This window comes from Salmo salar, chromosome ssa12 (assembly GCF_905237065.1).
Source record: "Salmo salar chromosome ssa12, Ssal_v3.1, whole genome shotgun sequence".
NCBI lineage: Eukaryota > Metazoa > Chordata > Actinopteri > Salmoniformes > Salmonidae > Salmo > Salmo salar.
Genome location: NC_059453.1, coordinates 53,048,327 through 53,073,475, shown reverse-complemented (window position 1 = coordinate 53,073,475; position 25,149 = coordinate 53,048,327). Strand labels below are relative to the sequence as shown.

Here is a 25,149-nt window from a genome sequence, read left to right as displayed (position 1 = left end):
GCCGGCAATAATGATACAAAATAACATCTGTTAAAGACAGTTAGCTTTAGATCATAAAAATAATGACCGATAAATGATTCTGAATGTTCAGCCTCCTTGTCCTCTGCAACATGACATTAGCCCACAGTTGTCATATGAGACATGTGGTTTTCCTGTGAACAAGCTCCACATCTGCTTTTCTATTGAAACATTTATTCTTTGTCCCAGTCACAGCCACCATCTTCTGTGAAGTCAGACTAACAGTATGTATGTAGCTGTCTAAATAATGACCTTGTTCATCCCTGATATGGCTGGTCGTCTGTTTTTGCTCATCCTCCTTTTCGGTGAGTTATTTTTCCGTTCCAAGTTCCATCATCTGTTTGTGCTACAGGATATTCCATTCTTCTTTCCCCTCTTTTAGTCTTTTACTTTAGGAACTCTTAATATTTCAACATGTTATGGTTATAATAAGTGTGTCTTATTCCATTGATCATCCTATTAATTTATATTTCTCTGTCATTATTTTACATTTTGTTCAGATAAGAATGACCACTGCTTGATAGCCTGGAATGCATTCACAGCCATGTTATTCTGCTTCGCCAGCTTGTGTAAAGTGTTCCCCTCTCATGTTTTCTTATTTTTCATAATGGCTAAAAGAGCATGATAATGACCCATTTTGTTATGTCTAGATACCTTCCAGTACATCAAAGCCAAAGGTCAGTATCATTATTATGAATTTAAAGCTGCATTATGGAACATTTTAGGATACCAGACAAAACAACGGGTTACCAAAATATTGAAATAGTGATTGAAATATTTTCAATAAAAACGTTATTTTGATGAATTCATCGGAGTCAACATGGGTCAGCATCCCCATGGAATGCTCTCGATACATTGTAAAATCCATGCCCCGACTGTTTGGTATACTCCGTGTAGTCCCGACACAAATCTAGGGTTGGTACCCAAGCCAGCTGGTGGATCATTCTAAATGTTCCGTTGCCATGATGGCTGTCAATGTTCTTATCCCTTGCTTGCTAGCTAGGCAACTTCGGCTAACACAGTCACGTCAATCAGTGCAGCCAGAATAACAGCAAAGAAGCTGTATTTGCATTTGTTTAAGCTGTTTTCTATAGATTTTTTTGGGGATACATCCATAAAAATGAGCTAATGACTCGATGCGAGATTTCGCCTGGCATAGAAAATGTGCTCTCTCTCCAGGACACTATTCAGAGGAGCTAGCCAACTACAGTACACAGTTAACATAATCACTTTAAACTGAAGCTGGAATGACAGTAAACTAGCTGCATTTTGTGTTTTTCTATTGGCATTTCTTTGAATATATCCATAAAAATGATACTGATTCCTGATTTTGACTGGCTGAGAAAAGCTGCCAAACTGTCTCATCCCGACACATTCGTTCATTACTATGTGACAGCTGGAGATGATCGGATTTCAATATTGAAACAATGTTGCAAATGTCGGAGACAGACAGCAAGGTTAATACAAATCTCCGCTGTTGAAAACCAAATGCTAGTCTACAATAAATGGGATATAATATCTAAATGCTTTTTACAGTGGAGATCAAGTTTATAAATTGCCTGGCTGGGCTGATGAGATAGTGGACTGAGCAGTCAAATTGAATAGTGAATAGACAATTTTTTGTGTTTGCAAATGTTGCACGCATCGCTCTCGTGCGGCAACGTTTACAAACACAAAAAATAGTCTATTCACTATTCCATTTGACTGCTCAATCCACTGTGATGACAGAACAAAAAAAGCCTCTATTTACATGTTGCATATGAGTGCATTTCATGCTACTTTGGATTATCATTGGAGTTTAAGGCTCGTATAAATGTCCTGCTTATTATAATGTTTCTTTCATCATTGCAAATCAACTGCATTATACTTAAAATAACTTAAACTTCAACCAGTAAAATGTCTCTTTTGCTATGGCTTTGTCAGTGAGTGTTTAGCATTCTAGCTAACAACTTGCTGTATCCAAAATAGTTATTTTACAAAGATCACAACCAAATATAATCTCAGTGACAATTCAAGCAAGAATCAAAACATCATTGTCAGCGTAGGTGAGCCCCCAAAAGGTTATTTTGTTTAGAAGTAATAAAAACATAAATGTAGGCTATGTTGAATGGGAGTAGATGGCATGGCTTTCTTACTGCAGCCAAGAGTCACGCGCATCTGTACGTGATGTCATTGTGTCGTGCACTGGAAAGTATGGAACGCCATTTGGGTCTTCTCATTTCAAAAAAGATACACGTGAAATAACACTGTTTGATGTGTCAAATAACACTATTTGAAGCGTAAAATAAGCTTGTTGACCAATCAGGACCTGGATATGACTGTACGTCACAATCATTTAACACGTTCGTTACCTTTTTACGTAGTTATTACAGATTGATTACACTATCACTTGTATTTCATATGTCACAGCGATTCACCGATATGTATGATGCTAGTAAAGTCTTTGGTCTTGCGCACCTGCCGCTTCAGTACAAGCGCAGACACACCTCCCCACGCTCTGGGACAGTTCTGGTCAGAAAATCCATCACTTCCGTTGTTTGGCTGTGCCCATATAGCAACGTTCCACAATGAGCATATGTCCTGGTGGAAGGATGAAAATAAAACTCATTTACTCAGAACAATAATATATATGTCTTTAATGAAAGACATGTCCTTCATCTTTTGTTTAAATGTTGGCAACCGTTTTACAAAAGCAAAATGCCCATCGAAGCCGAGGATTATTGTGTGATAACTCCCTCCTAAGGGCTGTTCCTGCCATGGGTTCTCATTGTTTATTGTTAAATAGACAACAGTGTCTTAATTGTTTTCTCTTTCAAACTCATATAATATTAAGTGGTACATTATCTGTATGTGTAGTTAAACAATGAAAATGTATTTATAATTCAATTAAAAAATACACTCCATCATCCCTCTGATGTCACAGATCTTCCTCAGCCCAGTCTGACAGTGATTCCTGCAGTCATCAAAGAGAGAGACTCAGTTCAGCTGAACTGTCAGACTCCTTCATCTGTCTCTGAGTGTTACTTCAAAATGGCTGGGCAAGTGGAATTCACCCTACCATCACCCTGTCAACAGACACTCACAGGAACACTACTGGTGAGGTGGACAGGTCAGAGTTCACCAGCTGAGGTCAAAATACAATGTCAGTACAGTGCTACAGGTTCACAGTTTAGATCCATGTTCAGTGAGCCTTCAACAGTCACAATTCAGGGTAAGAAGACTATTTGAATGGTTGTAAACAATATACTGTTGTGCCATCATTACCATGTTCCTCTTGTGATATGTTATCATACTGTTTGTTGTCATAAACTATTACATGAAGCATTCAAGCAATATATTATATCTCCTTAATTTCCCATACTGTCGCTGCATGAGGTAATGGACTCAAGATCCTTAAGTCTGAAATAACAAGGAGGGATTAGGCTATCAGTAAATTTCTGAAAACTACTAAATGCTAAATTCCCCTTTTCTCACAGACCTTCCTCAGCTGACAGTGAGTTCTACAGTCATCAGAGAGACAGAATCAGTTCAGCTGAGTTGTGAGACTCCTCCATCTCTCCCTGTGTCTCACTGTTACTTCTACATAGAGGGGAGGAAGAATCTTCCAGACTCATTGTGTACGCAGACAATAACAGGAACTGAGCTGCTGAAGAGGGCAGGTCCAACATTTCCAGTTGTGGTCAAAGTGAAATGTTACTATGCTGTAGGGAAGTCTCACACATCTCCGTTTAGTAACTCTGTCTCAGTCACTGTTCAGGGTAAGTAGGTGGTTTAAACAATGATACACTTCACTGTTATACTGTATTAATTATGCTCGTTCTGAAAATGAGAAGAAAAAAAAATAGAAAATTAGATGTATTTCCTAAACGTCTTCATTTGACATAATGATAGGATTTACTGTACTTTGTACAAACATAAATGCTGACATAGTTGAACATTTGATTAAAGGATTTTCCATACTGTTAGTATGTATGGATTACCTGTAATGTTTTTTAAATGCAACTTTCAAAGAGACACTATTCTCCTGATCTCACAGACCCACCTCCTCCCAGGCTGACAGTCAGTTCTACAGTCATCAGTGAGAGAGACTCAGTTCAGCTGAGCTGTGACTCTCCTCCATCTGTCTCTGTGTCTCAGTGTTACTTCTACACAGAGGGGAGAGATCCTAAACCCTCACCCTGTACGAAGTCACTCACGGGGACTGAGCTGCTCTCGTCGGCAGGTCAAAGTTCATCTGCTGAGATCAAACTGAGATGTTTTTACACAGTAGAAACTCACTTTCCATCGATGCACAGTGGTTCTGTCTCTCTATCTATTCTTGGTAAGAAATTAATATTCAGATTGTCTTGAATGATTCTGTTAAAATCACAATTTCACCCAATGTCATTTCAAAATAGTTGTTGTGAAGACAATAAATCCATATAATATTTGAAATGTATATGTCAAAAGTAGAGTTCTAAGATCCCTCAGGAAACAACCACAGAGACAGGCCAAAGTACAATCAAAGGTTCTTTATAAACTCATCTTTACACAGTAATACACAGTATCACTACGGCCCTATTAGAAACGTATAAATAGGCTGGGATTTAGGGCTGTAGACTAACTAGAAGCAATGGGCCAAACTAACATAGAAGTTGATTCGCGATCGGTGGCCAATGTTCATTTGAGTCCTTCCGAGCAGGGTTTGTTCGTTCGGTTCTACCCGAGCAGGATTAGATTGGCTCAACCCGAGCAGGGATCGTTAGTCGATGGCTGGTCTGGTAGTCGATTGCTGGTTTGGTGTTCAACGGCAGGTCACCTTCTGTCCCTCGCTCCTCACCGGCCTGGCTGCGTGGTAAAGTTGGGTGTAGCGACTCAGCTGCGTCAGGCGTGTCCCCCGTGTCTGTAGTCGTGGGGGACAGAAAACATACAATTAGAGGATGTACTGCCCAACAATTGGGGACTGACTGTCACACTCACACGTTTGAAACAAGCACTTTCCTAGTAGTGCTGTAGAGCTTTGTGATTTGTGTCTTTCCTACAGCAGGGGACCAGAAGAGAGGTGCAGGGAGTCGGTCGAAAGGTCCCTGGTTCAGCTCCTTTTAACTCTAGTTCTGGGGCGTGCTTAGCAATTCGTTTGAGGAGGGAGGAGGTGATTGAGAATTGGCATCAGCTGTCTCAATGTCCCTTTAGTCCATGCTAATCTGTGGAATCACAGCACACCACACAAAAATAGTCCATACCGATTCAATTTGATTTCACACGTAAGAATGTAAGGAATTAGGTGAAAGGCAGTCATTGTAAACACACAGCACACATGATTAAATGGCACTCATAAATATAAATGATATCAAATAAGACATGCTGATATGTAATATAAAGAGAATGGCAGGCTCTAGTTTAGTAAGTCAGTGTCACTTGTGACATATAAACTCAGAAAAAAGAAATGTCCCTTTTTCAGGACCCTGTCTTTCAAAGATAATACGTAAAAATCCAAATAACTTGCAGATCTTCATTGTAAAGGGTTTAAACACTGTTTCCCATTCTTGTTCAATGAACCATAAACAATTAATGAACATGCACCTGTGAAACGATCGTTAAGACACTAACAGCTTATGGTTCATTGAACAATGCTCGTTCATTGAACAAGCATGGGAAACAGTGTTTAAACCCTTTACAATGAAGATCTGCAAGTTATTTGGATTTTTACGTATTATCTTTGAAAAACAGGGTCCTGAAAAAGGGCAAAACAATATTTTGCTGAGTTTATATGTCACAAGTGAAGCAATTAAGGTCACAGTTAGGACACTAAAGAAACTTAAGACACTAAAGAGACCTTTCTACTGACTATGTGTCACGCCCTGGCCATAGAGAGGGTTTTTATTCTCTATTTTTGTTAGGCCACGGTGTGACTAGGGTGGGCATTCTATGTCTTTTTCAATGTTTTTGTATTTCTTTGTTTTGGCCTGGTATGGCTCTCAATCGGGGACAGCTGTACATCGTTGTCGCTGATTGGGAGCCATACTTAGGTAGCCCTTTTTCCCACCTGTCCTTGTGGGTAGTTAACTTTGTTTGTGGCACTTTGCCCTGTAAGCTTCACGGTAGTTTTGTAATGTTAATTGGTTTTGCTGGCGTTATTTCAATAAAGAGGAAAATGTAGGCTCACCACGCTGCACCTTGGTCTACTTCATCCGACGGTCGTGACAGAACTACCCACCTTCAACGGACCAAGCAGCGTGGTAAGGAGGAGCAGAGGGTTCAGGACTCCTGGACTTGGGAAGAGATACTGGACGGAAAGGGACCCTGGAGACAGGCTGGAGAATACCGCCGCCCGCCAGAGGAGATAGAGGCAGCGAATGCAGAACGGCTTTTCTGGGAGGATCGGCTGGCACGGCAAGAGGAGGAGAGGCAGCCCCAAGATTGTTTTGGGGGGGAGGCACACGGGACGGTCGGCGGAGCCAAGGATGGAACCAGAGCCAGTCGGGGTGAAGTTGGAGGTGAGCGAAGGGAGCGAAGCAGAGACAGTGAAGGAGTTGATGGGGAGATTGGAGGAGAGAGCTATGAGAGAGCTGCTGTGTTGGTGCATGAGGCACGACATTTGCCCTACGGAGCATGTCCTCGAATTGATGTCACCTGAGTCAGCTCTCCATACTCATCCTGAGGTGCGTGCTAGCCATCTGGTGAAGACTGTGCCAGCCCCACGCACCAGGCCTCCTGTGTGCCTCCCCAGCCCTGCACGTCTTGTGTTAGCTTTGCGCTCCAGACCTCCAGTGCGCCTCCACAACCCGGTGAGTCCTGCGCCCTCTCCACGCACGGTTTCCCCAGTTCGCCTGGAGAACCCAGTGCGGCTTCAGCCAACTCCCCGTGCTTACCGTGGCGAGCATTTGACTGGTCAGGCACCGTGCTATGGGGTGATGCGCACGGTGTCGAGGCCGAGCATCCACAGGCCAGTGTGCTCGGTGCCAGCGTCCCACATTTGCCGGGGGAAGCGGGCACCCAGCCAGTAGGGGTGGTGCCAGTCCTGCACTCGTGACCGCCAGTGCGCCTCCACGGCCCAGTGTATCCGGTGCCTGCTCCCAGAGCCAGGCCTCCTGCATGTCTCTCCAGCCGGGTGAGTCCTGTGCCTGCTCCCAGAGCCAGGCCTCCTGCATGTCTCACCAGCCGGGTGAGTCCTGTGCCTGCTCCTAGAGCCAGGCCTCCTGCAAGTCTCCCCAGCCTGGTGAGTCCTGTGCCTGCTCCCAGAGCCAGGCCTCCTGCATGTCTCCCCAGCCTGGTGCGTCCTGCGCCAGAGCCGTCTGCCTGACCGGAGCTGCCAGAGCCGTCCGCCTGTCCTGTGCCGCCAGAGCCGTCCGCCTGTCCTGTGCCGCCAGAGCCGCCCGCCTGTCCGGCGCAGCCAGAGTTGCCCGCCTGTCCGGCACAAGTTAGGCAATTAAGGTCACAGTTATGAAAACGTAGGACACTAAAGAGGTCTTTCTACTCACTCTGAAAAACAGCAAAAGAAACATGCCCAGGGTGCCTGCTCATCTGTGTGAACGTGCCTTAAACATGCAGCAAGGAGGCATGAGGACTGCAGATGTGGCCAGGGCAATAAATTGCAATGTCCGTACTGTGAGACGCCTAAGCCAGCGCTACAGAGAGACAGGACGGACAGCTGATCCGGGATCGGTACATCCAAACATCACACCTGCGGGACAGGTACAGGATGGCAACAACAACTGCCAGGGTTACACCAGGAACGCACAATCCCTCCATCAGTGCTCAAACTGTCCGTAATAGGCTGAGAGAGGCTGGACTGAGGGCTTGTAGGCCTGTTGTAAGGCAGGTCCTCACCAGACATCACTGGCAAAAATGTCGCCTATGGGCACAAACCCACCGTCGCTGGACCAGACAGGACTGGCAAAAAGTGCTCTTCACTGACGAGTTGCGGTTTGGTCTTACCTGGGGTGATGGTCAGATTCGCGTTTATCGTGAAGGGACGAGCGTTACACCGAGGCCTGTACTCTGGAGCGGGATCGCTTTGGAGGTGGAGGGTCCGTCATGGTCTGGGGCGGTGTGTCACAGCATCATCGGACTGAGCTTGTTGTCATTTCAGGCAATCTCAATGCTGTGCGTTACAGGGAAGACATCCTCCTCCCTCATGTGGTACCCTTCCTGCAGGCTCATCCTGACATGACCCTCCAGCATGACAATGCCACCAGCCATACTGATGGTTCTGTGCATGATTTCCTGCAAGACAGGAATGTCAGTGTTCTGCCATGGCCAGCGAATAGCAAGGATCTCAATCCCATTGAGCACGTCTGGGACCTGTTGGATCGGAGGGTGAGGGCTAGGGCCATTCCCCCCAGAAATGTCCGGGAACTTGCAGGTGCCTTGGTGTAAGACTGGGGTGACATCTCGCAGCAAGAACTGGCAAATCTGGTGCATTCAATGAGTAGGAGATGCACTGCAGTACTTAATGCAGCTGGTGGCCACACCAGATACTGACTGTTACTTTTGATTTTGACCCCCCCCTTTGTTCAGGGACACATTATTCCATTTCTGTTAGTCACATGTCTATGGAAGTTGTTCAGTTTATGTCTCAGTTGTTGAATCTTGTCATGTTCATACAAATATTTACACATTGCTGAAAATATATGCAGTTGACAGTGAGAGGACGTTTCTTTTTTTGCTGAGTTTACATTACATTCAAATAGAGTGATGTAAAAAGGAGTCTCTGTTCTTTCCTAACAGATCCAAAACCAGACATTACAGTCCATTTTGATGGGTACTTCACCATCATCTGTTTGATTCCTGGATCCGTCAGTCCTGACACCACCTGTAACCTGTATGTTGGAGAGGAGAGTCAGCCATCCTTCACAGAAAAGATCTGGAAAGAAAAAAGCAAAGCTTCCAAACAGTGGTTCTGTAGATTCACTGTAACTGAGAGGGATGTTATCAGAACTCTACAGTATGTGAGACGTATGGAGGTGAGCTGTGACTACAGAGTGAGCTCAGGACCAAACTCTCTCTCTCCACGCAGTGATGGGTACAGCTTTACAGGTGAGTCATTATCTAAACAAATCTATCAGGGCTGCAGGTCTTCATGATCTGACTCACTTTGATTTTAGCATCTTCTTAGTATGACTATATTCATTCTGACCAACAAACTAAATACCACATTTCAATCAGAAATTCAGATTTCACGTCTGTGATCCAACAACTATACAGACACCTTCTATAGCAGGTTGGCTACACATTTGTGCTTTTATAGTGGCGCAGCTGTTATTTTTAAGCAAAGCAAGTTTCAGCAATAAGAATAGTTGTGTTAATGTGTAAATGAAGCTATTCTGTTAGATAATTAAGCTGTTCTATAGATATGACACCAGCCTCAACACCAATGCCTGGGATCATCAGCACAAGTAATAGAATGTCTGTGTTCATCTAGTGGAGTGTTTAGATCGTATCTATGTGCTGTTATACTTCTGCTGTTAGATAACATGGTGACTTCATTCTAGGAAGCTGTCAACAACAATCAGCACCTTATCTGTCCTGAAAGACTTTATCACCTTATGAATTGGTCTTATCATCTCTATAATGAGGAGAAATATAATCTACCAGGGCTAGAAGCAATCTGTCCGTAGTGATTTTTATAGTCCTACTTTGCCCACTTTGAATAGACAAGTTATGAAGGTATTTCAAAAGGCCAACAACACCATGATGATCATTAATACGATCATGAATAAAATGCTAATTTCATTAATATGTGTTTTCTCAGTGGGTATGACTCCAGGTCCTAGATCTACTTTGCCTCCCAGCAAGACAGTGAGTCCTACAGAAGGTGTGTTGGGCCTCTAAATGACCATCTCTGCAAATAGTAATTACACAGTCAAGAGTTTAGATTACGGGCCTGTAAAATTAAGTGTCCCAAATGTGAATGTAAAACCTTATTCTTGTGTAATCATATTGCTTCCCACTAGTTTCAACTGTTACTTCTACCTTTACCCCAGAAACCACAGTGACACCAACTACCAGTAAGTAGATCCACCAATTTTAACTTTTTTGAAAATACAATATCTTTGTTCACATTCATTCACTAAAGCTCTGACCGGTTAACTAAAAGATGTATTCATAGCTGCTTGTAATTTCAGTCCAGATTTTTAACCACTTTTAGTCCATCTGATTTGTAGGTAATGTGTAGAGTACTTCTCTCTTTCTGCTTATTGAAAGACCTTAGATATTACATTAATTTACGTTTGTTCTTGTGTAATATGAGTAATCTCTTCTCACCAGGTTTGACCTCCCCTTAAACCCCTAGCACGACAGTGAATCCTTCATCAGGTCTCTTAGTCATCTTTATCTAGTTAGCATATAGAATAAAACAAATAGAGTAGCTTATCTTCTCCATGTTGAGTTTTTTCCCATCACAAATTTGCCTCATTACAAAAAGAGGTTGATATTTGATTGATTAAAATCAACCCATTTAGATGTATTTTTGTATAATCAGATCCAATGATTTGCTTTGCATCAGGGTCGACTGTTTGCTGTACTTTGACCACTGACACCCCAGCGAGTCCAACTGAAAGTAAGTATAGCCAATAGATTTAATTTAGCTTGCTTAATGTTTGTGTCTACTAAAGCATAAACCAGTTTTGCAAATATAGCCAAATGTAAATTCAGTCAAGGCTTTAGGATTAATCAAACAATTGGTCTCTTCTTAGAAATATTTGCATAACTCTGTAATTAAACTGTCCTTCTCTCTTGCATGTGCCCAGGAGGTCAAAGCTCAACAGAAAGTGATGTGGAATCAAACAGTAAAGAAAGCATTCTGTGTAAGTATCCTTTTCTAGCTGTCTTTTATCACACATATGAAAACAGAGCTGTGCACATTTTCTTAGAAGAACAATAATGTGGTCCAAGAGCTAATGACCTCTCCCGTTGTCATCATGTCACCAAATAGTGGGGCAATTATGGCAGGCAGCAGTGGCTTCTGGAGTGGGCGTGTTCCTGGTAGGATTGACAGCTGTCTGTCTCTGCAGGAGGACCAGTGAGTACATTTGATTCTGCATAACGAATCATTTGCAAATGTACCGTGCTGACATTAATGTAAGTTCCTTTGGCATGGGTTAATTTATCAACTCATTTTGATCATATTGTATAGATTAGACTATATTCAATATAATTCATTTAGCCTCATTTGTTTTTCAGAGAAAACCAATTCTCAGAGGTAAGAATTCCCTTGTGAATATGATGCAGATTGTATCAACCTTTAGTTCTGTATTGTCCATGATGAGATGTTCTTACCACAACCTTCTTATACTTTTATGTTGTACAGACCTACAGCCAGACAGGATGATCAGAGACAATGTATGTTCCAAACAAAATACATCAAACATACACGCGGATACGACTTACAGAACTATATACAGACATGTACAAACACTGTAATTCTATTTTTACTGTGTTTCTGTTGTAGATGAATTGGTGTCTATGGGAGCGGTGAGCAGCGGAGTCATGGTGAGTATTCTACATTACAGTGGTATCTGTACACATATACCCCTCTGACAGAGGAGGCTGGTGGGATGAGTCATAGGAGGATGGGCTCAGTGTAATGATTGGAATGGAATTAATGGGACAGAGTCAAACAAATCAAACACATTAAAACTACGTGTTTGACTCTGTTCCATTCATTCCATTTCAACGATTACAATGAGTCTGTCCTCCTATAACTCCTCTCACCAGCATCCTCTGCCCTCTGACTGTCTGATCTGAGGATCAAGACCTTAATGTTTCATTAGTAGTGCTTCAACATACGAATGTTCAAAGTATCAAACCAACAGCTATATTTATTTACAGATTTATATGGTAATTTATATTTATTACCAAATAATAAATGATTTCTTAATACATTAATTCATGTTTAACCTTGTAAATGTGTTCCTAAGTAGGTACAGAGTTTAGTCGTATGACTATTTTTGATCAAATAACCTACATCTTGCATTGGATATGTGTAGACCTCAGAATGACACAAAACCCACAAACACTTCCTGTGATACAAAGGAGGGTGCAGTTCATGTCACGAGTTAGAGATTAGAATAGACAGACAGTTTGATAGACTGGAGGATAAAAAGTCTCTCTCTTCTTCTCCCTCACTCTCTACTACAGGTGGATTCAGGAGATGCCAGAATCGATTCTCAGGTCACTTCTGTACTGTCCACGTTCATGCCCTCAGGTTTGTCCCTCAGATCTCGGGACCATCTGGAAGTGCACAGCTACTGTACATGCTTAAACGTTGGGCCTAACCTTATCAACCATATCAAAACACATATATGACACTTAAAACAGAAATTAATTTGTCAGAGCGTCTGTGGAGCTTGAGAATAGAGCTGTAGATCTGCAGGGTGGTTTGAGTCATGAGGAGAAGTGTGAAATGACATCAAGCCCTGTTACTTGCACTTTTTCTATTTGGATATTACCAACGCAATAGGGCAAACTCAACTAAGTAACACACATGCAATGTAGACATGTAAAATACACATGATCCCCCCTCAAACACACACACACTCATACATACATACACAACCTCTTACTCATGGAATTGTCTCTCTCTGTGATGTGCAGGTAACGTTGATGTGGATACACAGGCATTTGCAAATGAACATGTAAGTAATGCACAAATGTCCTATTCATTGTATTATATTATATTGTTATATTATTATTATACATAGCATTGTTTTCACAGTCAGACTGACTAGAGGATAAAAGTATCTCTCTTTCTCTCACTGTGTTTCATGACTTTCAGTTTAAGATTGGTCTTACATCCTCATAAAATACCCCTTATGAATTACATTAACTGTACTGTAGATTCAAAGCCCTAAAGTGAATTTGTTTCTTTCCTCTAGTCTGATACGTACCACGTATACAGCTCAATCCCCGACAGACCAGCAACCTCAGCCCAGCCGGATGGGTTGTACAGTCTTCTGCAGACACACTGAAACTACACCACTGGCTCTCTGTAGCTATGTCTCACACAAATACATTCTTTCTCACATGATATCCTTTGTTTATCACACATCCAGTTACTGTAAATAAGTTGCTTAACAGGTAATATATCTACTGTATTACACATAGACAACTGGTTTCTGCTACATGTCTATCCATAATATCTGTTACTGTGTTCATATTTTTATTTTGGGGTTTTTGGAGGGGTCCGGGGCATACTCTCCTTTGAGCATTTTTCTTATTTCTTTTCCCTAGTAAATGCTGAATCTACTGTATTTATGTATTTTATGTTGACTGTTTGATACCTCCTTCCATATTCAAATTAATTGTTGGATACAATTAATTTCCTATTGGGCAAAACATAATCCAAAACACAACCAAAACAAACTGCAAATGCATACAAACTCAACTTTGTTAAGTCACAAACTTGATGCATTTATCGGGTGCAAAGAATATAGGACCAAAATACATAATGTTTGACTACTTTAATACACTATAAATGAATTTGTCCAAATAACTTCTTGAATTGGGGGGACTATATACATAAAGTACTTTTATATCTAAATGGTAAAACATACAATACCTTCAGAAAGTATTCCCACCCCTTGACCTTTTCCAATTTTTGTTATGTTAGAGCCTGATTTTAAAATATATGAAATTTAGATATTTTTTTTGTCACTGGCCTACACACAATAGCGCATAACGTCAAAGTGGAATTATGTAAAAAGAAAAAAAAAGTGTCAATAAGTATTCAATTCCTTTGTTATGGAAATCCAAAATAAGTCGAATAATACGTTGCATGGACTCACTCTGTTTGCAATAATAGTGTTTAACATGATTTTTAATGACTACCTCATCTCTGTACCCCACACATACAATTATCTGTAAAGTCGGTCAGTCGTGAAGTGAATTTTAAACACAGATTCAACAACAAAAAAACAGGGAGGTTGTCTAATGCCTCACAAAGAAGGAAACTTATTGGTAAAAAGAAAGCAGACATTGAATATCCCTTTGAGCAAGATGAAGTTATTAATTACACATTGGATGGTGTATTAATATACACAGTCACAACAAAGACACTGGCATCATCCCTAACTTAGTTGCCGGAGAGGAAAAAAAACCCACTCAGAGATTTCACCATGAGGCCAAATCATTAGGGGACTGGGGAGTTTTTCAGGATGGAAAAGAAATGTAATGGAGCTAAACACAGGCAAAGTCCTAGAGGAAAACCTGGTCGAGTCTGCTTTCCACCAGACACTGGGAAATGAATTCACCTTTCAGCAGGATAATAACCTAAAACACAAGGCTAAATCTACACTGGAGTTGCTTACCAAGAAGACAGTGAATGTTCCTGAGTGGCAGAGTTACAGTTTTGACTTGAATCTACTTGAAAATCTATGGCAAGACCTGAAAATGGTTGTCTAGCCATGACCAACAACCAATTGGACAGAGCTTGAAGAAATTTGAAAAGAATGATTGGCAAATGTTGCACAATCCACGCGTGGAAAGCTCTTAGAGACTTAGAGACGCAGAAAGACGCACAGCTGTAATCGCTGCCAAAGGTCCTTCTGCAAAGTATTGACTCAGTGGTGTAAATACTTATCTAAATGAAATATTTCTGTATTTCATTTTTTATAAATTAGCAAAAAATTACAAAAAACATGTTTTCACTTTGTCATAATGGCGTATCGTGTGTAGATTGGTGAGATTGTTTATTTATTTAATACATTTTGAATTCAGGCTGAATTAAATCTAAAATACTGATTTATGCAGCCAAATATATTTTTGGGCTTCACTGTCCAAATGCATATGAAGGAGAGAGTATGACCAATAAATTACTCTGTTATTCAGATACCCTTACTTCTGCAACATTAGCTCACACTTGCTGTATGAGTCTGGGGTTTAGGTTTCTGCTCTCTGTGGTTTTGCTGTGAACAAGCTCCACATCTACGTCTCTATTCAAACAATCCTCTGACTCAGTCACACACCTTACTGTGAAGTCAGACTAACAGTATGTAGCTGTCTAACAAATGGCATTGTTCATCCCTGATATGGCTGGTCATCTGTTCTTGGTCGTCCTCCTTTTTGGTGAGTTATTTCTACATTTCTACAGTTTCATCATCTGTTTGTGCTACAGGATATTCCTCTTCTTCTCTCCCCTCTTTTAGTCTTTTACTTTTTACTATTTTACTTTAGGAACTCTTGATAGATCTGAATCTCATGGCTATGATGATTGTCTTGTATTTTATTCCTTTAATCATCTTATTTATTTCTCTCTATCATTATTTTACATTCTGTTCACATAAGAATGACCATTGCTTGATCCCCATTAATACATTACAGTAGGTTATGCTACTTTACCAACTTGTGTGACGTGTTCAGGTATCTCATGTAGAATTTATTTTTTAGAATGTCAGACGATAACCTATTTTATAATTTCTAGATAGCTTGAAATCCATCAAAGCCCAAGGTCAGTATCATAATTATGAGTTTTTAGTTACCCTGGAAAAATATAATATAATTTATTCTTATCATTCAAACATAACATTAGCTGATAACAAATCCATATGACACTATGAATTCAAAAGGAATTATGGATAAATGGTTAATACAATACAGTGTCGAAGGTTGGCAGTTTAAATCCGTATACAGTGAACCATCTTCTTTCCAATTTCAGGGTTAAACAAATGTCTATAGCTGTAAACACTGCAAACACTGTACTGCTCAGTTGGTCCTCTAGAAATACGTTATTATTGTCTTTTGGAAAGAGCTGTTGCATGAAGCAATATATTATATCTCCATTATTTCCCATACTATCGCTGGGAATTATTCTCAAAGATCTTGGATCTGAAAACACAAAGTGTGATTGTTTTATGTTTAACGGCTGACAGTACATTTCCCAAACCAGTAATAAAATACTCAGTTCCTCTGTCCTCTCAGATCTTCCTCAGCCCAGTCTGGAATATTTTTTATTTATGTTGTAATAAGCCATTACTTAAAATATATATTACACATACTATCATTATATGAAGGAATGGACCTTATTATCAAAATCCTTTAGTCTCAATAAACATGAAGATAAATGTTTTTAGAAATCCATCGACGCAGAGTCACCCTGCGCCTATCACTATTCTTGGTAAAATAGTATTATTATTATGAATACACTGATCTGATTGGCTAACTGTAATCAGATTGGAATATGTAATGTCATGCTAACATATACAAACGATTTATTTCTTACTCTTTGAGTTTTCAAATACAGAATGAGGTGTGTATTCTCATTAACCTACAGTATGGACAGTTATTGATGTGTTCTCCTCACAGGTGAACTGCAGAAACCAGACATTAGTGTCAATGACGAATCTTCTCATGACATCACTATTATTTGTGTACTTCCTGATTCTGTCAGTGATGGTCGTAGCTGTAACTTGTATACTGGAGACCAGCCTCAGGCCTACAAAGAGGCTTGGGTCAGGAGATTTAACACAGCATTATCCAAACTATTCTGTACCTTCAGTGTTACTAAGAATGATCTGTTCAGGCATCTGCAGTTGGAGAGAGATGTGAGCTGTGACTAAAGAGTGAACACAGGATCACACTCTCTGTCACGGTTGTCTATAGGATCGGAAACGTTGCAATACATAAATAACTGAATAAACAAAACAACAAACCGTGACGCAGAGAGAAATAAACACTACTCAAAAAATAACAACCCACAAACACAAGTGGAAAAAAACCCTACTTAAATATGATCTCCAATTAGAGACAACGAGGACCGGCTGCCTCTAATTGGAGATCATCCCAAAAACCCCAACATAGAAATAGAAACTTAGAATAACCACATAGAAATAGATAACATAGAAAACCACCCAAAAACACCCCTTGTCACACCCTGACCTACTCTACTATAGAAAATGACATCTTACAAGGGTCAGGACGTGACACTCTCTCTCTCCCCGCAGTGATAAATACATTATTACAGGTAAGATACTTACATAAAAAAATACAGAAATATTTATTATATGTACATTTTTTAAGTGTAAAATGGTACAGGCAAAAACTGGTTGAATCAATGTTATTTTCACGCCATTTCAACAAAAAATTACAACGTTTTCCTTCTGATGACATTAAATCAATGTGGAAAATGTATTGGATTTGCTGAAATAATTTGGGGAATGTTTGTCTTTTTTTCACCCTACTTGAACCTCAATCCAATGACATGGCTGAAATGTTGTTGATTTCTCTTTGAATTCACATTAGCTGACAACTCAATCAAATGTAAATCAACACTAGGTGTGGAACTGACGTCTGTGCCCATTGGACAAATGCTTAATTTATTGTTAATTTGTTTTGAACAGATCAATTATCTTTAACTAATGTTTTTAAATCATAGTCCAAGTTCATTCGAAATAGTTAAACAAATCAAAAGTCCATGTCATGTTTATGACCATCATGATTTGAACTTGCATTGTGAAAGACTGTAGGCTCTACAGTATATTTTTATATGCTGAATAGTGTGCCTTGTACTTCATTAAGTCGTTGTCCTCTCCCAACAGGTCAGAAACCAAATATTACAGTCAGTTTGAGAGAGAACCTCATCATCACCTGTTTAATTCCTGGCTCTGTCAGTTATGACACCACCTGTAACCTGTATGTTGGAGAGCAGAGTAAGCGTATTTTTAGAGCACACATCAGGAAGACGAAACACACAGATTCCAAATGCTGGTTCTGTCAATTCGCTGTGGCTGAGAGTGATCTGATCAGACGTCTTCAGTCAGTGAGGAGTAAGGAGGTGAGCTGTGACTACGGAGTGAGCTCAGGACCAAACTCTCTCTCTCAACGCAGTGATGCGTACAACTTTACAGGTGAGTCATTATCTATAAAATAATAATTTATCAGTGCTGCAGGTCTTCATGATCTGACTTCCCTTAAAAAAATTGAGTATGACTATAAGCATTCTGACCCTCACTCACTCACTCACTCACTCACTCACTCACTCACTCACTCACTCACTCACTCACTCACTCACTCACTCACTCACTCACTCACTCACTCACTCACTCACTCACTCACTCACTCGCTCCTTTTGAGCATAGCATCTCCACATATGGTTGTCCACACTGTGTTCTTCTGGGCCAGGTCCCAGGCTGATCTGGTGTTGAGTCCCAGGTTGTGTAGGTCGTCCCCCAACTGGTCGGACCACCTGGCTCTCTGTCTTCCTCTTGGGCGTGGCCTGTTGGGGGATGGCTCCTTGAGGATGAGGGCAGGCAGGGAGCTACTGCCAGCAAATAACATTCTGACCCACAAACTATAGACCACATTCCAATCCTAAATGGTTGTAAATCTAGTGGGAGTTCACATCAGTGATCCAACAACTATACAGACACCCTCTAACGCAGGGAGACAAAGGGGTTTAGCTTTGGTAATGTGTAAGTATAACTGTTGGAGTGGCTTACTCTGTAATTCATTGTGTTGATGATGGAGGATGTTGTTTAGAACACTTTACATTAGAAACCTTAAGTAATTTTGTTCATATATATGAAACCAGTATCAACACCAACGCCTGGGACCATTACCACAAGTATTACAATTTCTTTGTTGAACTGGTTAAGTGTATAGATCATGTCTGTGCACCGTTAAGCTTCTGCTGTTAGATAACATGGTGACTTCATTCTAGGAAGCTGTCAACAACAATCAACACCTTATCTGTCCTGAAAGACTTTATCACCTTATGAATTGGTTTTATCATCTCTATAATGAGGAGAAATATAATCTACCAGGGCTAGAAGCAATCTGTCCGTAGTAGATTTTATAGTCCTACTTTGCCCACTTTGAATAGACAAGTCATGAAGGTATTTCAAAAGGCCAACAACACCATGATGATCATTAATAAAATGCTAATTTCATTAATATGTCTCTAAATTACCATCTCAGCAAATACCAATTGTACAGTCAAGGGTTTAGATTACGGGCTGCAGGGCCAGATGGATTACCAGGACACATACTGAGAGCATGCACTGACCAACTGGCAAGTGTCTTCACTGACATTTTCAATCTCTCCCTGAATGAGTCTGTAATACCGACATGTTTCAAACTGACACCATAGTCCCTGTGCCCAAGAACACCAAGGTAACCTGCCTAAATGACTACTGGCCCGTAGCACTCACATTGGTAGCCATGAAGTGCTTTCAAAGGTTGGTCATGGCTCACATCAACACCATCATCCCAGAAACCCTAGAACCCAATATAACTCACATACCGCCCCAACATATCCACAAATGACGCAATCGCTATTGGTCTCCACACTGCCTTTTCCCACCTGGACAAAAGGAACACCTATGTGAGAATGCTGTTTGTTCACTGAAGCTCAGCGTTCAACACCATAGTTCCCCTTAAAGCTCATCACTAAGCTAAGTACCCAGGGCCTAAAATCCTCCCTCTGCAACTGGATCCTGGACTTCCTGACAACAACACATCTGTCTCGCTGATCCTCAACACAGGGGCCCGTCAGAGGTGCGTGTTGAGTCAACTCATGTACTCCCTCTTCACCCACGACTGCGTGGTCATGCATGTCTCTAACACCATCATTAACTTTGCCGACGAAACTATGGTGGTGGACCTGATCACCGACAATGATGAGAAAGCCTGTACGGAGGAGGTCAGAGACCTGGCAGTGTGATGCCAAGACAACAAGCGCTCCCTCAGCATGCCCCAATTCACATCGACGGGGCTGTAGTGGAGCGGGTTCGAGAGCTTCAACTTCCTTGGTGTCCACATCACTGACAAACTATCATCGTCCAAACACACCAAGACAGTCGTGAAGAGAGCACAACAAAGCATATTCTCCCTCAGGAGACTGAAAAGATTTTGATATGGGTCCTCAGATCCTCAAAAAGTTCTTCAGCTGCACCATCGAGAACAGCCTGACTGATATCGTCATCGCTTGGTATGGCAACTGCTCGGCATTCGACCGCAGATGTTAGTGTGTACGGCCCAGTACGTCACAGGAGACAAGCTTCCTGCCATCCAGGACAACTATATCAGGTGGGGTCAGAGGAAGGGCCTAAAAATTGTCAAAGTCTCCAGCCACCTAGTTATAAATTGTTCTCTCTGCTACCGCATGGCAAGCGGTACCGGAGGGCCAAGTCTAGGTCTAAAAGACTCCTTACCCAGGTCTTTGTATTCTTTTTTAATCACATATGTGCCTAATTACTAGAAAAGAGGTTGATATTGGATTGATTAAATCATCCCATTTAGATACCTTATTGTATAACCAGATCCAATGACTTTGCTTTGCACCAGATTTGACTGTTAGTCCTACCTTGACAACTGACACCCCAAAGAGTCCAACTGAGAGTGAGTATGGCCACACGATTTTTGTTTATTGGTGTTGACTAAGTTGTGATGTGTATTAACTGTTAACAAACCGTCTCTATCTTGTATGTGAACAGGAGGTCAAAGCTCCACAGACAGTGTTGTGAATTCAAACAGTCAAAAAATAGTTTTGGGTAAGTGTCCTTATTTAGTAATCCCACAACAAAAATACACTTGTCTTTTCCTGCTAGCTCTGACTTTACTGATAACTACTTTGTTGAGGGAAAATGTACTTGCGATATGTGATATGTTGTTGCCTCACCTAGCTATCTTAAGATGAATGCACTAATGTAAGTCACTCTGGATAAGAACCTCTGCTAAATGACTTGTTGTCGAAATTACCATCAGGGACACCTGAAGTCAATATTAAATGAATCATTCTTTATTATCAACAAGCTGGAGAGGTTCCAACAAACTTAATGTACCATAGTAAACGTCGGTCAGAAGCTCCGCCAGAGATGTCCCATTAGTTGTCTTATATACTGCTTAAACAGACAAGTTTTACTTGCAAGATTTAGTTAATTCATTATTCATAATTCATTCATCATTAACGTTTGGTTCATGCATGTGACCAACCAATACCTCACGAGGCTTCTTCTCTTCAAGCTGAGACCTTTAAACTGAGACACCCTTTTCGGTTTTCAAAACAATGTTCTTGGCGTACTACCAAATTGCTTCTACTGATCATTACTGGGAGGAATCCTCACTATCCATCAGTCACTTGCCTGAACCCAGTCCAATTGGTTATTAGAAAAGCACAAACATAACATTTTCCTCCACAGACTCAAATGTAAAATGTTTAGCTGACTACCTGTCTTTTCTCACATATATACAATAAAGGGGTATTCTAACACCTGTCTACCATTGAAGTATTTACATTTGGATTAAGAGCTAATGACCTCTCCTGATGACATCATGTCACCAAACAGCGGTGCAATTATGGCAGACAGCAGTGGGTATGGCTTCTGGAGTGGGCGTGTTCCTGATGGGATTAACAGTGAGTACTTCTGATTCTGCATAACAGATAATTTGCAAACATTTTCCTTCTCATATTAATGTAAGTGCCTTTGACATGGGTTAATCTTTCAACTCCTTTTGGTGATATTGTGTAGTGTAGGCTATATTCAACATCATTCATTTAGTCTAATTTGTTTTTCAGAGGTAAGAATTCCCTTGTGAATATGATGCAGATTGTATCAACCTTTAGTTCTGTATTGTCCATGATGAGATGTTCTTACCACCACCTTCTTATACTTTTATGTTGTACAGACCTACATCCAGACAGCATGATCACAGCCAATGTATGTTCCAAAACAAAATACATCCAACACTGCACACACTACTAACACAACTAGACACACACGTACAAACACATATCTAATTTAATTTTATTTTGTTTCTATTCTAGGGGTTTTGGTGGTGAGAGTTATGAGCAGTGCAGGCATGTTGGATTCAAGGGATGCTGGGATCTGTTCTCTCATCACTTATGTACCGTCCACGTTTTTGCCCTCAGGTGAGTTTGTAACAGAATGTCTTCTGTCCCCGTCTTCCTGACCTGAGACATGCATTTGTGACCCTCAGCACAATAACACTTGGTCACTCAATGCCAGCCATACTAACTTAAAATGTACTAGTGAGAGCTTCTTGAACCCCCCCCCCCCACACACACACACACACAAACACACACAGACACCAAACCTCTCACTTGTGGCTTTGTCTCTCTCTGTGAGTTGCAGGTCCTGTGCAGCAATATGCAAATGATGTCAGTACAGCAAAAATAATAACCCTGGATATACTTACATACTTGTTTTTTTACAGACAGACAGTCTGAGGGATAATAAGGACCTTTCTCTCTCTCTTTCCTCCAGGCTGATTCAGAGAATGCAGGGGTCTACAGCCTGATCACTTCTGTACCATTCACATCTGTACCACCAGGTTTGTCTATTTAACTCTATCCCATAGATTCATATCATGTAGAGCTTTTTATAGGACTCAAAGTTGTTTAGGCTTGGATTTTGGTCTGAGGTAGTCATATCAGTAACCATGTATGTATATAAGTTATACATAAGATAATGTGTTAGAGCATGAGAATAGAGCTGTACGTCTACAGGATGGTTTGAGTCAGGAGTAGAAGTGTAAAGTGACACGCAGAACCACACCCACACTGACGCGCACAAACACACACACACACACACACACACACACACACACACACACACACACACACACACACACACACACACACACACACACACACACACACACACACACACACAGGCTCCCTCTGTGTTGTACAGGTCCTTTAAAAGAAAATGAAAAGTCATCTGAAAATGACAATGTAAGATCAGAATCACCCACTGTGTTTGGTGATTGTGAACGACTCTCAGTTTCAGATTGATGTTACATCCTTTTAAATGACATTACATTTACAGTACTGTAGAATTAAAGGACTGAAGTTAAACTGTCTGTTTCTTTTCTCTAGTCTGATACGTACCACGTATACAGCTCAATCCCCGACAGACCAGCAACCTCAGCCCAGCCAGATGGGTTGTACAGTCTTCTGCAGACACACTGAAACTACACCTCTGGCTCTCTGTTTGTCTCACAGAAATACTGTTTCTTTCTTTTTTTAAATAAAGGATGTCCTTCATTTATCACACATTGTGTTACTGTAAATAAGTATCTAATACATCTACTGCAGTGCCGTTTCTATCTGTAAGCGACATCCAGTAAGCAGCCGCTAGAGGCCCCTCCAGAGAAAAACGTAGGATAGTAGAATACACATGTGCAGTTTAGAAATGTGGTTCTGCATCAGCAGTTTTCTCTTGTTATGTCAGTCACTGACAGTCACTCAATTATCCCATGTCAGCTAAGATTTTATAGATTGCTTGGGAAGTAAGTCTCGCCAGCTATCTAAGCCATGTAGTAATGTCCAAATTACTGCCCAGGGGCCCTGACCTCCAGGGGGCACCCATTGATTTTGTTAGTCACTCTCACTCAGATATCAAATGAACATGGCTTAAGTCATGGCCAAATGTGTAGAATTGCAGGAAATCATTTATAAAATGTCTCTCAATCCCTTGGAAAAATGTGTAGAACTGCAGGAAATTAGCTTTAAAACTGCAAAGTTCTCTCCGCCCAATGGCAAAATGCGTAGAATTGCAGGACATTAACTTTAAAGCTCCAAATGTTTCTCTCCGCCACCATGAGCGTGGCCACTAAAATGTTTTGTCTGCGAGGTGGGCAAATCTCGCTTAGGGCCCCCAAAATGCTTGGAACTGCCGTAATTTACTGTTTCACACACGGACACCTGGCTTGTGTTGCATGCCTATCCATAATATCTGTTAATGTGTTGGTATTTTAATTTGGGGATTTTGGAGTGGTCCGGGGCATACTCCCCTTAACATTCTTAAGTGTATATATTCTGTATTTATATCTATTCTGTCATCTGTGTGATAATTCCTTCCATTATGGTTTGATACAATTTACTAAATAAAATATATTTGATCAAAATCGATAGATTCAGACAATTTTAAATCAATAAATAGATAACATATTCACACATAATGCAAAAAACAGGTAAATAGGAAATAAAGTTAAATTATTGAAATTAAGTCATTAAGATCCAGAGTGGAATGTCATTTTTCTGGGTGAAATTCATCTTGCGTTGAAAATGCTTATAATCTAAGCCAGATGCACCACAAAGAAATGGGGGAAAAGACTAATGTTAATTTAACAATTTTTGTGGCAAAAGTTGGCAAACCCCAAAAGCCCGATCTTATAACAAAAGTATTGATATTGATATTGCCCACACACTTTGCTACAAGCTACAAAATATAACATTTCGGTTTTAAAAATGTTTACATTGTTGGCAACATCAGATCATCAAAACTGAAAAATATAGATTTCCTAAATACAATTCAAATCTCCCAATTTCTCCATGTTTACTTGTTATTTTCCAAGTTCCCAGTTTAATTTCAACTTACTCAGCACCTCAGTCGCTCCTTCAATGTGCAGTGTTGTAGACACATTCTAGCCTTTTAGTCCAGTGACTGCGGAGTGGTTAAGATGTAAATGGTGTGAGAACACAACTTCATTACATTTTTTTCCAGTTAACATGAGCTTACATTCTGTTTCGATGCACACTTGAGTGGTCAGGATGGTCGATTATTCTATGGGGGATGGCTTTGTTTGTTGAAAAAGGGGTGGCTCCCCCTCACCTTCCATATACACTGTAAACACTGTACATAGATCTTTCTATTGTGTTTTCTGACTGTACGTTTGTTCATGTGTAACTCTGTGTTGTTGTTTTGTCGCACTGCTTATCTTTATCTTGGCCAGGTCGTTGTTGTAAATGAGAACTTATTCTCAACTGGCCTAACTGGTTAAATAAAGGTGAAATAAAATAAAATAATGTATCCCTCTTGTATAAGACCGTTAAGGTACAGTAAATACAAATCCAATGTTTTGCTCCATTTGAAACGCTCTCTTCTGTAAAACAAAAAAGTACGCAGAATAAATTGACTTCAACCATTCCCTCGTCTTTGTTAGTATTTTACATGATTTGATATTGATCTTGATTATTCTAGATAATGCAAAAAAAATATGTACTGTTGTCTTTGTCACCTTTTTCTGGCCATTGGTGAAAATCAAGATGCTATTTTCCTGAAATGTTTCTTTCAGTCCATATACAGTGAATTTGTAAAGTATTCAGAACCCTTGACTTTTTCCACATTTTGTTACGTTACAGCCTTATTCTAAAATGGATTAAACAGTCCCCCCCATTAATCTACACACAAT

General features: G+C 40.6%; 1 protein-coding gene across 5 annotated transcripts; it reads left to right on the top strand.

Annotated features, from left to right (window-relative positions):
* The first annotated feature begins 21 nt into the window (after window positions 1–21).
* Window positions 22–24,824, top strand: LOC123725592 (uncharacterized). 5 transcript variants are annotated; one of them, XM_045692019.1, is made up of 17 exons: window positions 22–323; window positions 669–695; window positions 2,942–3,229; window positions 3,495–3,776; window positions 4,055–4,339; window positions 8,728–9,036; window positions 9,752–9,814; window positions 9,954–10,007; window positions 10,505–10,558; window positions 10,749–10,805; window positions 10,934–11,020; window positions 11,182–11,200; window positions 11,309–11,340; window positions 11,450–11,490; window positions 12,139–12,205; window positions 12,595–12,635; window positions 12,876–13,250. In XM_045692019.1, exons 1-17 carry the CDS (start codon window positions 266–268, stop codon window positions 12,966–12,968), a joined length of 1,857 nt encoding a protein of 618 aa, XP_045547975.1. In that variant the 5' UTR covers window positions 22–265; the 3' UTR covers window positions 12,969–13,250. The 5 variants fall into 5 exon arrangements, 2 of the variants coding, with proteins under 2 accessions (XP_045547975.1, XP_045547976.1); XR_006758133.1 differs by lacking the exons at window positions 10,749–10,805; window positions 10,934–11,020; window positions 11,182–11,200; ... (3 more) ...; window positions 12,595–12,635; window positions 12,876–13,250 and adding exons at window positions 20,427–20,483; window positions 21,279–21,650; window positions 21,758–21,862; ... (1 more) ...; window positions 22,218–22,284; window positions 22,832–24,824; XR_006758132.1 differs by lacking the exons at window positions 10,749–10,805; window positions 10,934–11,020; window positions 11,182–11,200; ... (3 more) ...; window positions 12,595–12,635; window positions 12,876–13,250 and adding exons at window positions 20,427–20,483; window positions 21,279–21,862; window positions 22,086–22,111; window positions 22,218–22,284; window positions 22,832–24,824.
* The last annotated feature ends 325 nt before the right edge of the window (window positions 24,825–25,149 follow it).